The sequence below is a fragment of the Corvus hawaiiensis genome, chromosome 16 (assembly GCF_020740725.1).
Source record: "Corvus hawaiiensis isolate bCorHaw1 chromosome 16, bCorHaw1.pri.cur, whole genome shotgun sequence".
NCBI classification, from domain to species: Eukaryota; Metazoa; Chordata; class Aves; order Passeriformes; family Corvidae; genus Corvus; species Corvus hawaiiensis.
The window spans coordinates 1118985-1135677 of record NC_063228.1 but is presented as its reverse complement, the minus strand read 5'-3'; the positions used below and the strand labels follow the sequence as shown (position 1 = coordinate 1135677).

The 16693-nt window shown below is 37.6% G+C and overlaps 1 protein-coding gene across 2 annotated transcripts in view; it reads left to right on the top strand.

Annotated features, from left to right (window-relative positions):
• Positions 1-16693, top strand: part of SMG1 (SMG1 nonsense mediated mRNA decay associated PI3K related kinase) — a 59321-nt gene that overhangs the window by 7904 nt on the left and 34724 nt on the right. Inside the window, exons 2-14 of one of the 2 annotated variants that reach the window (XM_048320559.1) lie at positions 1134-1297; positions 4239-4394; positions 6945-7081; positions 9352-9410; positions 10112-10325; positions 11087-11212; positions 11307-11379; positions 12062-12159; positions 13652-13825; positions 14790-15014; positions 15126-15227; positions 15668-15937; positions 16475-16605. In XM_048320559.1, the coding sequence (XP_048176516.1) occupies positions 1134-1297; positions 4239-4394; positions 6945-7081; positions 9352-9410; positions 10112-10325; positions 11087-11212; positions 11307-11379; positions 12062-12159; positions 13652-13825; positions 14790-15014; positions 15126-15227; positions 15668-15937; positions 16475-16605 (1929 nt within the window). The remainder of the gene's footprint in view (positions 1-1133; positions 1298-4238; positions 4395-6944; positions 7082-9351; positions 9411-10111; positions 10326-11086; positions 11213-11306; positions 11380-12061; positions 12160-13651; positions 13826-14789; positions 15015-15125; positions 15228-15667; positions 15938-16474; positions 16606-16693) is intronic. The other variant, XM_048320560.1, reaches the window with a different exon arrangement.

The following is a 16693-nucleotide window of genomic DNA, read 5'->3' as shown; positions in this document are numbered from 1 at the left end:
TTCCCTGAATTTGTCTACCATTTCTAATCGCAGTGTTCTCTTGAAAAGGAAGAATGAAAGACTTTTTCTCAAGAACATGTGGTGTTTATCCTTACACAAACTGTAGTTAATTTACAGGAATGATCTGTCCTGCTTTTTTGTTAAAGAATCAAATGAGCTACCCAAAGCTTTAAGTAAAAATAGTTGATCTTTAGAGTTTGCTTAGGGAAAGCTTGCTGTAAATAATGTGAATAGTCTAATTCCAAATACGCTTGAGCAAAATTCTGCTGATTCTCCCTTTGGATATTTTTGGATATTTGGGTATTGCTTTGTTTTAATATCAACCCCCCATCATTGCTTGTAAGAATGCATTTAAAGTGATTGGTTGAGTTTACATTCTGAAGTCCTGTGTTTTAAAAAATTGTACCACTTAGTATGTCCAGGGAGAAGAGCTGGTTTCATACTTTTAATCTTTTTCCTTAAGATTTTATTCTGGGCTGTATCAGTTTTCTGATATGAGAGTGGTTTAAACCTAATGCAGATTTTTTTCTTTTTAAAACTTGTGTTTTATATGCAGACATTTATTCTAAAGGATCACAGCTCTTAATTTACCTTCAGTTTTTTCATGGTCAAACCTGTTTCCTTGCTTTGCGGTTTCTATTTTGTAAAAACGTAATATGTGATTTTTGTGCTGATGATCAGTTACATGCTTCCATCTAAGAAGAGGGTTTATGTTGCTCAGTAAGACCCATGGCATATTATGTAAATGTGGATTAGTGATGACTTTCACAAATGGCAGGCACTGTATCATACAGTGTGGTGCATACCTAGACCTAGTTGTATTTTATTTGTTACCCTGGGAAGTAATTTTTTCCTGGTATAGACATCCAACTGAAAAGAGGCTTGAGAGCATCCTAAGAAAAGGCGCTGGCACATTAGAATGCGTTTCCTTTGCATGTTGCTCTGGTAGTTAGTCAGTTCCCATCCCAGTGTGAATTTAAGGTCACTTTTTAAGCAGCAGGTTAGACATACAACTTTTTTGACACAGGGAAATACATTTGGGATTGTCATTTAAATATGTTGTATTTATAAGTGAATGTGAATCCCACTCCTGTTATATCCCTACATAAAAAAAAATATTTTTCTCTTTGTAGAACTGACAGTGCATCAGCTGACCAGGACAATTTAAAATACTCTTCATCCAGAGATCGGGGCAGTTCTGCCTCCTATGGATTACAACCCTCAAATTCAGCTGTGGTGTCTCGGCAAAGACACGATGATATCAGAGTCCACACTGACATACAGAATGAAGAAAAAGGTACACAGATTGCTGTTTCATGTATGAATTGTGAGGGGACATTCAGGAAAAGGCAGTAAACTGCAAATGGTGGAGAAATTTTTGTTTTGGTTTTTCTCTTTTTTCCCCCAAAACAAGGCAGCGAACTGTCTCATTGCCACAGTATCACTGTTTTGGGAGATTTGTCAGGGCGCAGAGAAATGTTGTGGTTGATGTGAATACTGAGAAAAATATGCAGTTGCATTAGGAGAAGAATGCAAGAGAAGACTTGATGGGTTAACAGAATAAGCACGCTTTTCTGAAGAGCAACATTCTGGATGTGTCTGGTCTTCAGGCTGCAGTTTCTTCCAGAATAGTCTCCAGTACTTCTGGTATTGGATTAAACAGGCTACTATGCTGATCTATTGCCTATTGTAGCTTTACTGCACCAAACTGGAATCTTTGTTTAGTAATCAGATCCATATTTTTATCATTAATGGCAGTTTCTACTTTCATGTACCTCAGTCTTACTTCATATAAATCATGTGATGTGTGTTTCATACATTTTTACTGGTTTTGTTTTTTTTTAATTTTTAGGATGGAAATACTATCTCTAGAAAATAGCTAAACATTCAGAATCATGTCTTTTTTGTATTTATGACAAAGAAATCTATATTCTGACTTCTTTCTTTCTTTAATTGCCAAATACAGATGTCAAATACAAGGATTTCTTACTTGCAGAGTCACTTTTTAGACTCTGTAAATCTTCAGGCGGGCCAGACTCAAAAAATAATCACACAGGAATAGTAGTGTGGGAGTTTTTGTTCAGGAACCTAAAAAGTATTTGAACTCCCCCTACGTCTCTGCCCTGTAAGTGACTGTAAATAATTGCTGTATCTTGGGGGAAGTTACAGCTGCGTGCAAATTAATTTTTTTATAAGTAGAAGGTAGTGTTAGTAGGTGGCAGAAGCATGAAGCATGTTTATCTGCATAGTCTGAGAACCTTAAGATTTGTTTAACTTCAGTAGAGAAACTGCTTAGGAAGTTGAGTGTATTTGTATGCCAGCATGGAATGTGTACTGTATAGTAGGTTGTTCTTAAAACTTGAAGCATGCTAGTATTTAATATACTGGCAGCCTAGTGAAATAGTAAGTTTTGGACAAATTCAGAAAGGTAGTTTGTGAAGTTGCTTCCATTTGAGAAGAAAAATGTACCTGGCTCTCCCTCCAGTAGTGTATCTTGCAGGGCATGTCTCTGCTAGCTCAGCACTTCGTGCTACTTTGTTCAGGTGTGACTTGAAAAGAGGTGATTAGTATATTCTGACTATAAAACCAAGTTCCAGGTATCTCTAGTTCATTTTTTATTACTGGAGAAATTTGTAAGCTTACGGATGCAGAATAGTTTCTTTGTTTACTAAGATTTTTCAATTCATCTGTTGGAGTCTGCCAGCAGGGAATTTTCATTTGAGGTTTTCTGTCCTGGCTCCCATACACCCCCTACTCACCTCCCCCCAGTTTCTGGTGCTGATAATAAAAATTACTTCCAAATTGATAATTTCTGGAAGTTTTTCAGGTTTGAAAACCTCCAAGGATGTGACTCTTATGTTCAGGCTCAAATGCACTAATTGCTATTAGAAGTTGCTTCCTTTATAGGATAATGTTGGTTTGTTCTGACAAAGTAATGTCAAGGTGGCATGCCTGCTAGTTTGTTTAAAAACTGAGCTGTAAAAAATAATGTTGTAAATCTAAATGGACACAAACTATATTTACTGTAATTGTTGTTAACTAATTACAAGTGAGACTTTGCGCGGAGTTTTCTGCAATGGTGGGGTAGCTCCATCTGTACAGAAATGCACAGATGTATACCAATAGTTCACATCTGCTTTTGATCAAAAGTTTCACCTTAAAGAAGCATTCTTCACATCTACTAAGGTCCAGGTTCACCTCAAGGTTTGAACTTAATTTTTTATCAATCCTTTAGTCTCAGTAGGCAGCCTCTTATGGGGAGCCACCTCTCCTTTTCCCCGGACTTTCTGTTACACATTGCAGCAGGTGGACTTGTGGAAGTATCTTTTCTGAAAGAAATCTTGCATATTTTTTTTGTTCTGGGTTTAATTTTATTAGTTGATTCTTCCCTGTCTTGGTTAGGGAAGGCACTTCAGAAATCTGCCTTGGAAGTGAGCTCTAATACATTGAGGGAAGTATTGGGCAGGCTCAGGAGACAGTTTCACTTCTCTACAGTATTGAGGGGAACAACCTGCCTCTCAAAGTGGTGTGTCAGACTGGAAAAATTTCTAGTCTCAGAATTTGAGTATGCTTGTTCTTGTGCATCTAGGGGTAAGATCAATTTAATTACTCAAAATGATGGTTTTATTTTCATTTTATATTGTTACCAAAGATGTATCTCAAGTGGAAGAATGTAGGATTGAGTTTAATTAAGGATGATACCAGTATTAGTGCGTGGAAATATTGACCTTTGTATATTTAGGGAGGGCTGTTCAATCTGTGCATAACAGATATTTATTTTTTCAAAAATTTTCCCTTTTTCTTTTTTGCCATTTTACTCAGTCTGTGGTGGATTTATAGCAAAAACAGAATGGAGATTTCATGTGCATAAAGGAGCAAGTAAGTGAATGTATCTAGCCATGTGTACTAGCAGTTTGACCTTGTATTTTGCAAAGCCTTTCATGTCAAAGTAATAATAAGAAAACATTAAATGCAACAAAATTGACATTAAACTTCATGGCAGTAGTGTTTTCTTCACGTCCTTCAAAAGTAAGATGGATGAAATTCTAAATCTGTGACCTGGAAACTTACAGGGTATAACAAAACATTGATGCATGTGGAAGTGAAACAGGAAGCTAAAGGAGCTGGTAGAGTATAGGGCTGCTAATTTGCATATGAATTGAATAACTCACAGCTCACCACCCTGCTAAATGTATGGTCTGAGAGCCTGTTTTAATGTCACGTTGGTTTGTCCACAGGTGGCTACAGTGTCAATGGAGGATCTGGGGAAAATACTTATGGTCGGAAGTCGTTGGGGCAAGAGCTGAGAGTTAACAATGTGACCAATCCTGATTTTACCAGTGTTCCGCATGGGAATCGTGCTTTAGCCACAAAAGACATGAGGAAATCACAGGGTAAGGACACTGCCGATTTTCAGGAAGAGGGTATCTCTTTTGGCAACCTTTCTTGTGTTCAGAATATGAAAAGAAGTTCACTATGATTAGGCAATCTATATGGATTTTATTTTCTGTGATATGTGATTAGACGGTGTTGATGGAAACTGTCACCTTATTTTACTGTTCCTTGTGTTGAGGCTTCCTCCATAGTTTGGCAGATCTCTCAACTATCTATTTGGCTGTCAGTCTTTTCAATTTCCTTTAAATGGATTTTGAACCCTTACTTAGGTTAGCCAGATTCGACAAAGACATCTCTAAGAAGGAGAATTTGCTTTAGATTTGTTGCAAATTGATGCCTGAGTAAAAAGTTGTTCATTAACGAGCCCCAGTGTGGGAAGAGCAGCTCAGCCGTTACCTGTTCTCCCTGGGCTGCAGGTCAGGCAGTGTCACATCCTGCCAGCTGATTACTCAGCCACTGCTGTCCTCCTGAGCCTGCCACTACTCGTGCTCCCTCTTGTCAGCTGAGAGGTACAGGCCAGGGAGGAACTGGAAGCATCCTAAGAATTTGGGCGAGGTCTTGGGAGATGAAGCAAGAACAAATTTGGAATTTCAAGAGGGTGCAGGAATGCTGGGCTTGTGTTTTTGAGGAAGAAGGCTTCACTCTTCCCACTAGTTCAGGTTTGAGTCATAGTTTAAAAAAAACAAAAAAGAGTAATTCCAAGCATTTTTGAATGAAAATAGAAACTTCATGACTAAGCACTGTCACTTATTGCATCACTTAGGATAAGTAGTAGTTGAGCCACTGGTAAAAACTGCCTGCTTTATGGCAGGCACATTATAAACATGAAGACATGCTGTTTTTTCTCAAGGATTAATATTTCAAAGGAGACTTGAGAGTGTTCAGTGTGCTTTGCAGGTGGAAGAATTGAGGTGTAAGTGGTGACATGACTGTTTTGAAAATGTGGTTTTAGGAATGGATTAAACACAGACTTTATAACCCCATTCTGGTGTCTTGATATAAAAACTATGTAGTCCTTTTAGTGTCTTTTTATGTCTGTGTAGAGGAAATAGAAAACTCTTTAAATAAAAAAAACTTTCTGCCAGTACTAAATGACAGTAAATTCAGACTGTTCTCCTGGGTATGTGAGCATCTCTTTAATCCTTAAAAGGTTGGGATATATAATTTTGGATGACTGAAGTTACTGCCTATGACTTGTATGTTCTCTCTCCTTGAGATACCAGATTTCAAGGGTTTCTCCTTTTGAACTTGGCTGTCTTTGATTGTTGTAGGTTTCAGCAAGTCATTTTGGTTTTTCATATCTTCTTTAAAATACAGTGGGATTGTGTTGCAACAAGATTTTGGTTTTAAATTCTTTGATTTTGTTTGTTAGTATATCATTAAACAATTTCAAAGATTGTCTTCTGTGAGTGCATTAGCACGTGGCTGAGACCTTGCTGAATTTTCACAAAGTGGATGTCACAGATATTTGTTAACTAGTGCTTTGGTTAGTGTAGCTTCAGTCGTGTTCTTGGTTAGTGTTTTTTGGTTCTGGTTTTTTTTTTAAGGTTGTGATTGTGACTTGACAATTAGCTGACACTCTTGGGGAGTAATGCCAGTGCAGATTAGCTATTAACTGAATAAAGACAAAGCTGCTTTAGTCACATCAGATGACTGATGTTGAGCAGAGCAAAAAGCTGTCTGTAGCTGTCTCGGATTTTCTCATTAAAGTCATGTTGACTAAGAAAACCTCATCATGTTCCATGAATCCTCTAATTTGAACCACCATGAAGCATCTAATGTTAAATTTATTGAAAGAAATTTTGTTTCCTTTTTGGAAATGAGGGAAATTAATTATTTGTATGAATGAATAGGTAACTGGTCCCTAAATCAGGTAAACTGCATTGTGACCTTCTCTGGTACCGAGTGCTGTTGGCCAAGTTTAATGAGGTGTTTTCTTAGGAAGATGTTGATTCTCCCCCATTATGGTCTGCTTAAGTGAACAGCCAAGTCCATCTTCACGCTGGGGGCTTATGTTCCTCAATAAAGGAAGAGCAGATCTACTTTCCTTTTCAAAGCACAGCCCTACTACCTATCAGAGAGAAAATCTTGTTTCTTTGTAGTTGCTTGAACTTAAATCTGGCTCTTTGCTTCAGGAAGCAGCTTGTTTTTTCCACAAGGTTTTCTTGAAATATTATTTGTTGAATTATTTTTGTTTATTCAATCAGAAGTCTGATTTAACCTTACCTCACACCCTTTTTTTTTAGTTCCGTTTATGTGGAAGAGAACTAAGTCCAGGGTTTTGTGTAGAGGTAGAACAGTTCTGCTTAGTTCTGAATGAGTTCTACACAGGAACTGGGCTGTCCATGGGAAGAAATGAAATATTTTGGTAGCTAAATTAGATTTTTGCATATAACTTTCTTTTAATGAAAGTTTAAAACCAATCGGGATTTATCTTTATTTTTTTTCTCAAGTTACTATTATGACTTACTGATTTCACACGTACACATATTGGACAATACAGGTACTGTTGATCAATGCTGTAGGAAAAAAATAATTACATTTTTCAGAGCGACCGTTGTCTTATTCTGACGAGTCTCGACTGTCAAATCTTCTTCGGAGGATTACTCGGGAAGACGACAGAGACCGAAGACTGGCTACTGTAAAGCAACTGAAAGAATTCATTCAACAACCAGAAAACAAACTGGTCAGTAATTCTTTCTTTTCCATAGCATTGGGGTATTTCTTGTTTTATAAAACTGTCTTTTTCAAATCTGAGTGTTGGGATATGTCTGCAAGGGTTATCTTGTGTTCGAGGAATTTCATTCCACAAGAAAGGAGAGTGTATTCCTGGGTTGTCTGTCTTGTTTCTGTACTTCAGGAAATATTTTATTATGGTGTATTGCCTTAGACCAAGCTACTGAATGCCTGAACTGTAGGAATTAACATGGCATGTGTGTGGCTTTCTTTGACTGGTCTTAGGAATAGCCTTTGGATCCCTCAGCAAGGAAGCAGAGGGAAAAGGAAGTAAAGTGGTGTTGTCTTGTTCAGGAACTGTTTCTGTATTTTAAATTAAAAATATGCAGGTATTTAGTCTTGTGAACAGCTCACCTTAGAGCTACTCAGCTTTCTAACTAAACATCTCTGTATGTGGATTTCCTTTCATGGGAAGGGAACTAAGTAAGACTTTGTTTTCATGACATCTTTAGGATTTTTGATGATTTGTTGAAGTCTCTAATGTCCTCAAGTGTTTTTTAAGGATTTGGGGATGGGAAGTATCCCACTGTGGGTATACGTTTTTAATATTACATATTTTGAAATAAAATATTGTAGAGCATTTTCTCTGACACATCTCCCCCACTGTTTTGGAGAGCTTAAGAGTTCTCCAAGTACTAAAAAGCAGGAAGTGGTGGTTTAATATCCTGCCACTCATTTGCAAGCAGTGCTCTGATACTTCAGCTTTGGAATCAGTGTCAGTCCTTATTTATAAGAAATTGGTCCATTTTCTCATTGTATTTTAATTAACCAGGGATAATTGTGCTCTTTTGCAAAGGACATGAGACTTGAATGTGGGGGGTATTCCAGTCTGTGCACCCAGGTGTAAGCAGCCCCTGTGCAAGCCTACTTAATTCTTCAGCTTTCCTCTTGTTACTATGAGGGTTTAGGAAGTAAATGCTTCCCACAGTTATGCTGTGGTTATTTTTTTCAGTTACTTCCATTATTCTCCATGAGGTTTTCCCCATTTTTAAATTTTATTTTGTAACTGCATTTTATTTAAGTTTATTGGCATCTCAGAACATACTGAAATTTCCATTCTAATGTCTAACTCAGTGGTGACAAGCTTTGTTAGTGGTCAGAATATTAAGTCTGTCACTGAGAAACTTTTGGTTAAGCTTCTCTGAGCTCACTAATGAGAATAAGATCAGATGTCAAGTGATACCAAGGCCAAAACTTTATAGTGGACAGTGTTTAACCTAGCAGTAGTTTCTGCAGTTGTTGACACTACTAAGTGTAGTTTAACTGAGTTCTTTTCATCTTCAGGGTTGAAATACGAGTTCAAAGTAAAGTAGTAGAAGTCAGTAGTCATTTGTCATCTAGTGGTGTCCTGCTTTAGCTTCTAAAATATATAGATGCCTTTTCCTTTTTAGCCTCTTTCACCGATACCAGACACATTTTTAAAATGCCCTTATGAGTTCTGAGGGGTCAAGCCTGTGGATCTCTGTCCCCTCACCCTCAAAAGCATCACATTGCTCAAAACTTACAACAAAAACCGAGTATCATCCACTGTAAAGATGAATGTCTTTCTGAAGAAAAGAGAACAAACCTTTTTATTAACTTGTCAAGAAAACTTCCTGTTAATGTATTATACAGTTGCAGCTAATGTATGATTTTTCAGACAACTCACTAACGTGGCGGGGGTTGGTGCATATTAGGAAAACAAGTCTTTCTGGTTATGTTTACTGAGAAGCACTGCTTCATCAGTAATGCTTCATCCCCAAAATTGTGTTCCATTTCACTGAGAAATGCAGGCTTGCCTAGGTAGAAGCTTTAATTCTTCAGATTATGTGTTCCGTTAAATTTTCTGGTGATACAATTAATTTTTTAGTATGAAGATTTGGCCTTCAGTAGATGCTACTCATGAACTGTATGATGAGTCTTCCATCATGATGTAATGTTATCAGCAAGAGCTAAACTTAGAACAGACCTTGATAGCAGGCTGCCAGTATTTTCATGGCTGTAAATAAATAAAATATAAATAAACTGTAAATAAATATCAAATATAACATCTAGGATAATATTGCAGTATTGCTTAATATAGTTCATGCTAGTCTTCAGTGGCCATGGAAAGCATAATGACATTCTCTTGGCAAGGGGAACTGGCAGTGTTGTGTTTATTGTGGGTGTAAACAGGACCTATTGTGGAAACAGTATTGGGCAATTATTATGCTTGTGCCTTTTATGTATCATATATTACAGGTACTAGTTAAACAACTGGATAATATCCTGACTGCCATTCATGATGTACTCAATGAAAGGTAAGCGGGAAGAATGCTGTAAAGGGGAAAAATATTGACAGCATTAGGTTTGAAACAGAGGGGGGAAAGGTTGAAAGAAGTTAATTTACTAATTTTGCATGGGTGTCCCATTTCAGGAACAGAATGAAATTAGGGGAGAATAAAGATTTTTAGGCATATCACCAATACTGTTGGACTGTCCAGAGTACAGTTCCCTTGGAGAGAATGTGAAGGCACCAGTGTGGCTTTGATGTAGGTGGTGTGGAGTCTGTCTCTGGTGCATTCAGTCAGCTGGTGTAGCTGTGCGCTGCTGTGGTGGTGTAGCTTCCAAAATGAAGGTTTTTTACATGCTGATTCATTTACATCCAATTAGGAGTGTATGTAGAGGATGCTCAGGTTTATCTGGGCTTTTAGGTGCTTAAGTCAGTGTTATTACCCAGAGTCAGCTGCATATTAAGAACCATTCCTATTGGATAGTGTGTTGCAAGTAGAGCAGCGCGTTTGTTCCGTACTTTTATTCAAGCTGACTTACTCCATAGAAATAATACTTCTTAGAACTTTATTTTAGCTTTGCCACTGCTGCCATTAAGTAGGAGAGAAGCAGCTTCATTTCTGCATATATTTTCTTTTGCTTTAGAAAATGCAGTATTTTGTTCATGCTTCTGTTCTGCTGTCATGGCTTGAGATACCAGGTTGGTTTTTTTTCTCTCCGAAAATTGCAGTAGCAAATTGCTTCAAGAATTGAGACAGGAAGGAGCTTGCTGTCTTGGCCTTCTTTGTGCTTCTCTGAGCTACGAGGCTGAGAAGATCTTTAAATGGATTTTTAGCAAATTCAGTTCATCCACAAAAGATGAAGTTAAACTTCTTTATTTGTGTGCAACCTACAAAGCACTGGAGACTGTAGGAGAAAAGAAAGCATTTTCATCTTTAATGCAGGTAAGACTACAAGTTAAAACAGGATTATTAATGATTTTCTCAGTGCAATGCTTGAATGAACTTTTTAAAATGGAATGATCAAAAAAGTGGTGCTATATTGACATAATAAGTAAATACCATTACAACTGGATTATGACTTTCTGACTGAATGAGGTTCTTTGATTGTGGTTACACTAGAAAAGAATGACAAGTCTTTGGAGGCTAATACATATTTTGATGCAACTTTCTAGTATTTATGGCAGATCCAAGAAGAATCTTGTTGAGACCAAAAAGAGAACTGAAGTGGAATGGTACACAAAACCCAACCTTTTTGTTGTTTTGTGCTGCCTCCTATTTACGGTCTCTTAACGTGAATTGTGGATAGATCTGAGAAGGGAGTAGGATGTGTGCAGACAAGATGTGGTCCCCTTGTTCAAGTTCTAGGGTCTCTTATTTTGGGTGTAGAACAGCTATGCCAGGTCTGTGCTCCAATTTAATAGTTACTTTACAGAGCCAGAAAGCTTCAGCAGGAGAAATAGGACTTAAAACAACAGTTGTTCTGTGGCTAAAGAACTAAAGAAGAGTGTTCCCTGGCTCTGCCATGTTTCAAGCAAACGCCCTCTTGAAGTGATTCTTTTTGTACAGTATACGTGATGCTTTTTACATTTTGTTCCTGAAGGAAGAGTAGAGTTTTGTTGTTTGAATCAAACTAGTTTGTTACGATGTGTCCTCTCACATGTTTAATGAAGTGAAATGTCTGGTGGCTTTGCTTTACTTTTCAGCTTGTAATGACCAGCCTGCAGTCCATCCTAGAAAATGTTGATACCCCAGAGTTACTGTGCAAGTGTGTCAAGTGCATCCTTCTGGTGTCTCGATGCTACCCACACATTTTCAGCACCAATTTTAGGGTAAGCTTTCTTTGTCCTCTGTGTTTTCTTTCTTGAGTAGAAGTGTTGGTGCAGCAAATTGGGTAATTACTCTGTTTTCACATTTGCTTTCCAGGACACAGTGGACATACTGGTTGGGTGGCACATAGATCACACTCAGAAACCTTCTTTGACGCAACAGGTCTCTGGTAAGTTTGGCCAGGGGAGCTCATGGAGAGTCTCAGAGTCTGCTCTGGCTTGCAGATGTTGTGGGTTTACTTACACAAGTTTGGTTCCACTGATGTGGAAGTTGACATAAAACCAAATTGAGTTTCTGGCTACGTAGCAAGAGACTTTGTTGCTAACTTTTTAGTAAATTTGCATTTGCCATTTTGTGCTAATTCTGGGAAAATGGGATGCTTTATTCAGGGTACATTTAAGCACCAATTGTTCTGTGCAATTTTATAACACTTAAATAAATTTATAGGTCTTAGTATATCCTCTGTGAAAGGATACATTTTTTCCTGAGTACTTTAAGAAAATCTTTGTGGTAAAGATACTGTACTGGCATTTAAAAAACGGGGAAAGTTTTTCCTATAGCTTTATCAGTTTCCTTGGGAGTTATTCACAGCAAGTCTATTATGTTTCTTGTGTCATAGTCCTAGATTCTATCATTAGTGTTTAACTGCTGAGGGGCGGAACTGAACCTTAAAAGGATTTTTGCAGAAGGACAGAAGAGGGAGTTACAATTTATTTTAAAAACATCTAGTGTTAGTATTTCCATGTGGATGACCTCCTCTTAGCTCAGCAACTTTTCCCTCAGCAATATGCAACTAAAATTTAATGATTTTTATGTTACCCTGTATTAATTGGCTTGGTATTTTTATACAGGATGGCTGCAGAGCTTGGAGCCCTTTTGGGTGGCTGATCTTACTTTTTCTACCACGCTCTTGGGTCAATTTTTGGAAGATATGGAAGCTTATGCTGAGGTAAACAAGACTTTATGGTGTATACCAGAGTTAAGTGTTATGGTTTTCTTAATAAATCTACAGCTGTTATTTTTATGGCTGTATTACATTTGTAGAAAATAAAATTATATGGCTTTCCTGGGGAAAAGAGGACCAAATTATGGAGTATACTTCAGTCATGTATAATGACCAACTGCACAAATACTCACGAACTATTTAATTAGTATCACAACCAGGTCTTCAGCTGTTATTGATGGAGAATATCATGTTGTAATAAAATTATAAACAATTGACCAAACAGGAATGAATGCCTTCATTTTGAAAGAGCTGATGTGAAGACAATTCATGGTCTTTCCTTGGTGTTTTCTTTAATTGTTCAGCCTCAGGGTGTTTCAGAACTAGTAACTGTTGGGGGTAGAGAGGAAATCCTAATGCTTCACAAGACTAATGATAAATCTGTCTTTTTTAAAATAAAGCAGCAGATTATATTGTGCAGGAGATAATGCAGCAGGATCTGATGGAAAACTAGATTATATTCATTTAACATACCTCATTTTGACTTTATAACCTTTGTTTTAATTAACAGGGCATAGAGCTTGTCTGGTGCTCTCATTAAAGGAAGAGCTTTGGGATGGGGAGGGAGTGCTGTCTTTTAAGGTCTATGTGCTCATATGAATACATACTTATAGGGAGATTATACTACGTTGTGTATGTTAATGTGCACGTCCTGTAGGTAAAATTGCACTTGGAGCATAATTTGTGTCACTCAAAGCAGAATCAATAATTTGGTCAGTGTCCTTCTCCGTACACCAGAGCTTCTGCTGGGGCAGCTTTAGGATTCACAGTGCAGTCAATCACTGCTTATCAGGTTGGCTGCTGCTCTGGTCAATGTGTGTATTCTTAGTCACAGAAGAGTTTTAAGATAACGTGTGCTAACATGGAGGAGGTGCTTCCAGTCAGTGTTTCTTATCTCACAGTGGGCTAGACCAAGGCTACAGCTAAACTAATGAGATCAGCACTTCTGGGAATGTTCCCAGGCACTGGTGCCAGCTGGCATGGAGCACTCTGTTAGTAAACTCTGTCTCCAGATCAACACAGTTTGCACGAGTGGTGGGAGTGGCCAGTCAAACATCTCAACTCCAGTTCGGGAATGGGAATTTTTTGGAAGAGTGGTAGAAGTGTGCAGACAACCGTTGTAACAGTGCAACAAGACAGATGGTCATGTTCCAGAGGCCAGGCGCTTCATAAGCCTCTGGTTTAATTTACAAGATATAGTCTGAGTACGTTGTTTCGGTGGCTAAACTCATTGCTACTCTGTGACTTCTCGTTGTCACTGTGTGCCTGGATCCCACCTTGGTGTGCGTGTAGTTGAGGTACTGGGTAGATGTCTGTAATTGGATTGTACAGTTTCATGTCTGGAAAAGAGATGAAGTATTTTCAGTCCCATATTTTGATGTTTTACCCTTGTGTAAGTTAATGATGTGTGCTGATACATTAACCTCGTGTGCTGCAGGACCTCAGCCATGTGGCTTCTGGGGAATCTGTAGATGAGGATATTCCTCCTCCCTCGGTGTCGCTGCCTAAACTGGCTGCACTTCTTCGGGTGTTCAGTACTGTGGTGAGGAGCATTGGGGAGCGCTTCAGCCCCATCAGAGGACCACCAATTACAGAAGCTTATGTAACTGATGTAAGAACTCAATTTTCTCTGTTGCTCACCTGATTTATCACCATACAGCAATGCCATTCACTGAGTTTATTTAGGTTTTATGAATGTGACATGAGTATGTGTATTCTCAGCTTTGATTAAATCTATTTTTTTGGAAGAAATGTGCTACAATAATTTTATTAAAGTGTTGATTGTGATAGTGGCACTTGGGAATCGTATCAGAAACAAACTTTTTTAGGCATTTTAAGTTCATGTGGCTAAGTTTGCTTGTTATCTTTGAAACCATGTTACTGTTTATTCAGATAACTATGCTGCTATAGAAACCTGAATTCTAGTTAGGAGTTTGGTTTTATAAAATGTGATGGTTTTTATTCCTGTTGAAATTGTATCTATTAAATCTTAGCAAATTTCCCTAGCTCTGTAGGATGGTGTAAACTCAGAATAAATACTATATGATATGCTAAGTAGCTGCTATAGTTCTGTACCCGGTGAGGATATAAGATAAAAATATCTACAGTCAAAGTCTTGTGGTTGCTGGATGACCTGCACAACTGGAATTGATGTCCTTGCAGAATTTTGTGAGGGACACAACTTCTTGGATAAGTAAGTGTGTGGATTTTCCAGTTGAAGACAAGACAATTATGTAACTTCTGCCTTAATCTGTGGAGGATTCTTGTGAGGAAAGCTGACGAAAACTAGTCTGTGTTTTGCAAGGGGAGTTCTGTTGACATTAGTTGGAACTGAACAGAAATTGTGAGCAATGAACTTAGGTTTTGTAGGTCTCGACCTGAACTGGAAGCCAAGCAGTTGAAAGTTCGTTTTTTTGTTTTTTCTTACACTTCTGAAATGTAATGCCGGGATTATTCAGAATAGAATTGATCGAGCTGCAGTGGGTGATGGGACAGGATATCAAATGGATGTGAATACAATTAAATAGCATTTCTTTTTAATGGAGTTTAACTCAGTTGTGTTTTTAATTTTGCAGGTTCTGTACAGAGTAATGAGATGTGTGACTGCAGCAAACCAAGTGTTCTTTTCTGAAGCTGTGCTTACAGCTGCCAATGAGTGTGTTGGGGTTTTACTTGGCAGCCTGGATCCCAGTATGACCATACACTGCGACATGGTCATCACCTATGGATTAGATCAAATGGAAAATTGTCAGACTTGTGGCACTGACTATGTCATTTCGGTCCTCAATCTGTTGACACTGGTTTGTACATGTCTTTATTATTGTGGGGGACTAGAAAAACAGTATTTTGATTAGTCTTTAAGAATTAGTAAAAGTTCAGGTAAAGATACTTATTTTGGTTTTTATCCCCAGATTGTTGAACAAATAAATACAAAACTACCATCATCATTTGTAGAGAAATTATTTATACCAGAGTCTAAACTACTTGTTCTTCGTTATCATAAGGAGAAAGAGGTAAGAGTAAGTAACTGCTACAGGTGTATTCCAACAGCCTTCATGCACTTCATAGAATAGATTAAGCTGTAAAACTTAGCTCATCTTAAATATGTTTTTTTTTAGTCTAACTGAATATCTGAAACTTCTGAAAAGGCAGATATACCTACTTCTTCGTTTTAGTATTTAGATTTGATAAGAAATTGGTAAGTTTGCCATCATTCCACGTAGAGAAGTCCTTATTTCATCTGGCTCTGATACTCAGTGTGTTAGGTGGATGATCTAGAAAATAAAGTAATTAGTAGATTCTCTAAGTAAGAGGTACAGAAAACTGAAGATAGGTATGTGTATCAGACTGAGTTATTCATAGATTAAAGAAGAGTAATTTTAAATTCTTTGTTGCTGATTAGTATATTTTATGATTTGTTCTAATCAATTATTGCTGTAATTATGCTCTCAAGGTTGTTGCAGCAGCCCTTGCTGTATACCAAGCTGTATTGAGCCTGAAGAACATTCCTGTTCTGGAGACTGCTTACAGGTTGATTCTAGGAGAAATGACCTGTGCTTTAAATAGTCTTCTCCATAGTTTACATCTTCCTGAGGCCTGTTCTGAAATCCAGCATGACTCTTTCAAGAAGCTTATATCCAACGTGGATAATGCCAAGTTTGTTGTTATATTTGACCTCAGTGCTCTAAGTACTATTGGAAATGCGAAAAACTCATTAATTGGGGTGAGTAAAAACTCTACAGACAGTTCCTTCAATAAGTGTAACACATACTTTATTATTAAAATTAATGTATTACACCAGTAGGGCACATATGTATGACTAAAATGATCATATTTGTCTCCAAACTTCCTAAGTTTTAGAAAAACTTCCAGTATTAAAACTTAGGGGAAACAATGGGTGGATTGTATCTCTATTTGGTGCAGAATGAAAAGCAGTTTCTAGGGAAGAACATCTCATCAGGGTTATTAATGGTTTAATGCTAAGATCATCATAGTAATTGCTTTTGAAAATCAAGACAGGTGAAAGCTGTAGTGTATCCTTTGGTGGTTTATTTGCCATATGAGAACACTTTCCAGATCTTTCTATATAAAAACATGAACTGCTTTTAACAGACTTCTAAAAAATAGCAAAGAAAATAATAGAGTTAAATTATCTCCTGTGGGGAAAAAGCAAAAGAGATTAGTTAATGGTATGACAATTACAGTTAAAAGTAGATCCTCCTTTTTATGTTTCTGTGCTTGTGTTGCAATTGTTTTATAGATGTGGGCCCTTTCACCGACTGTGTTTGCACTGCTGAGTAAAAACCTGATGATTGTTCATGGTGACATAGCAGTTCACTTTCCTGCTGTCCAGTACGCAGTGCTCTATACATTGTACTCACACTGCTCCAGGTATGAGGTTTAATAATTCACCAGTATTTTAAGAGCACTAGGATGGACTGATCTGAGTAGAATATATTGTTGGAGGGATGAATTAAAA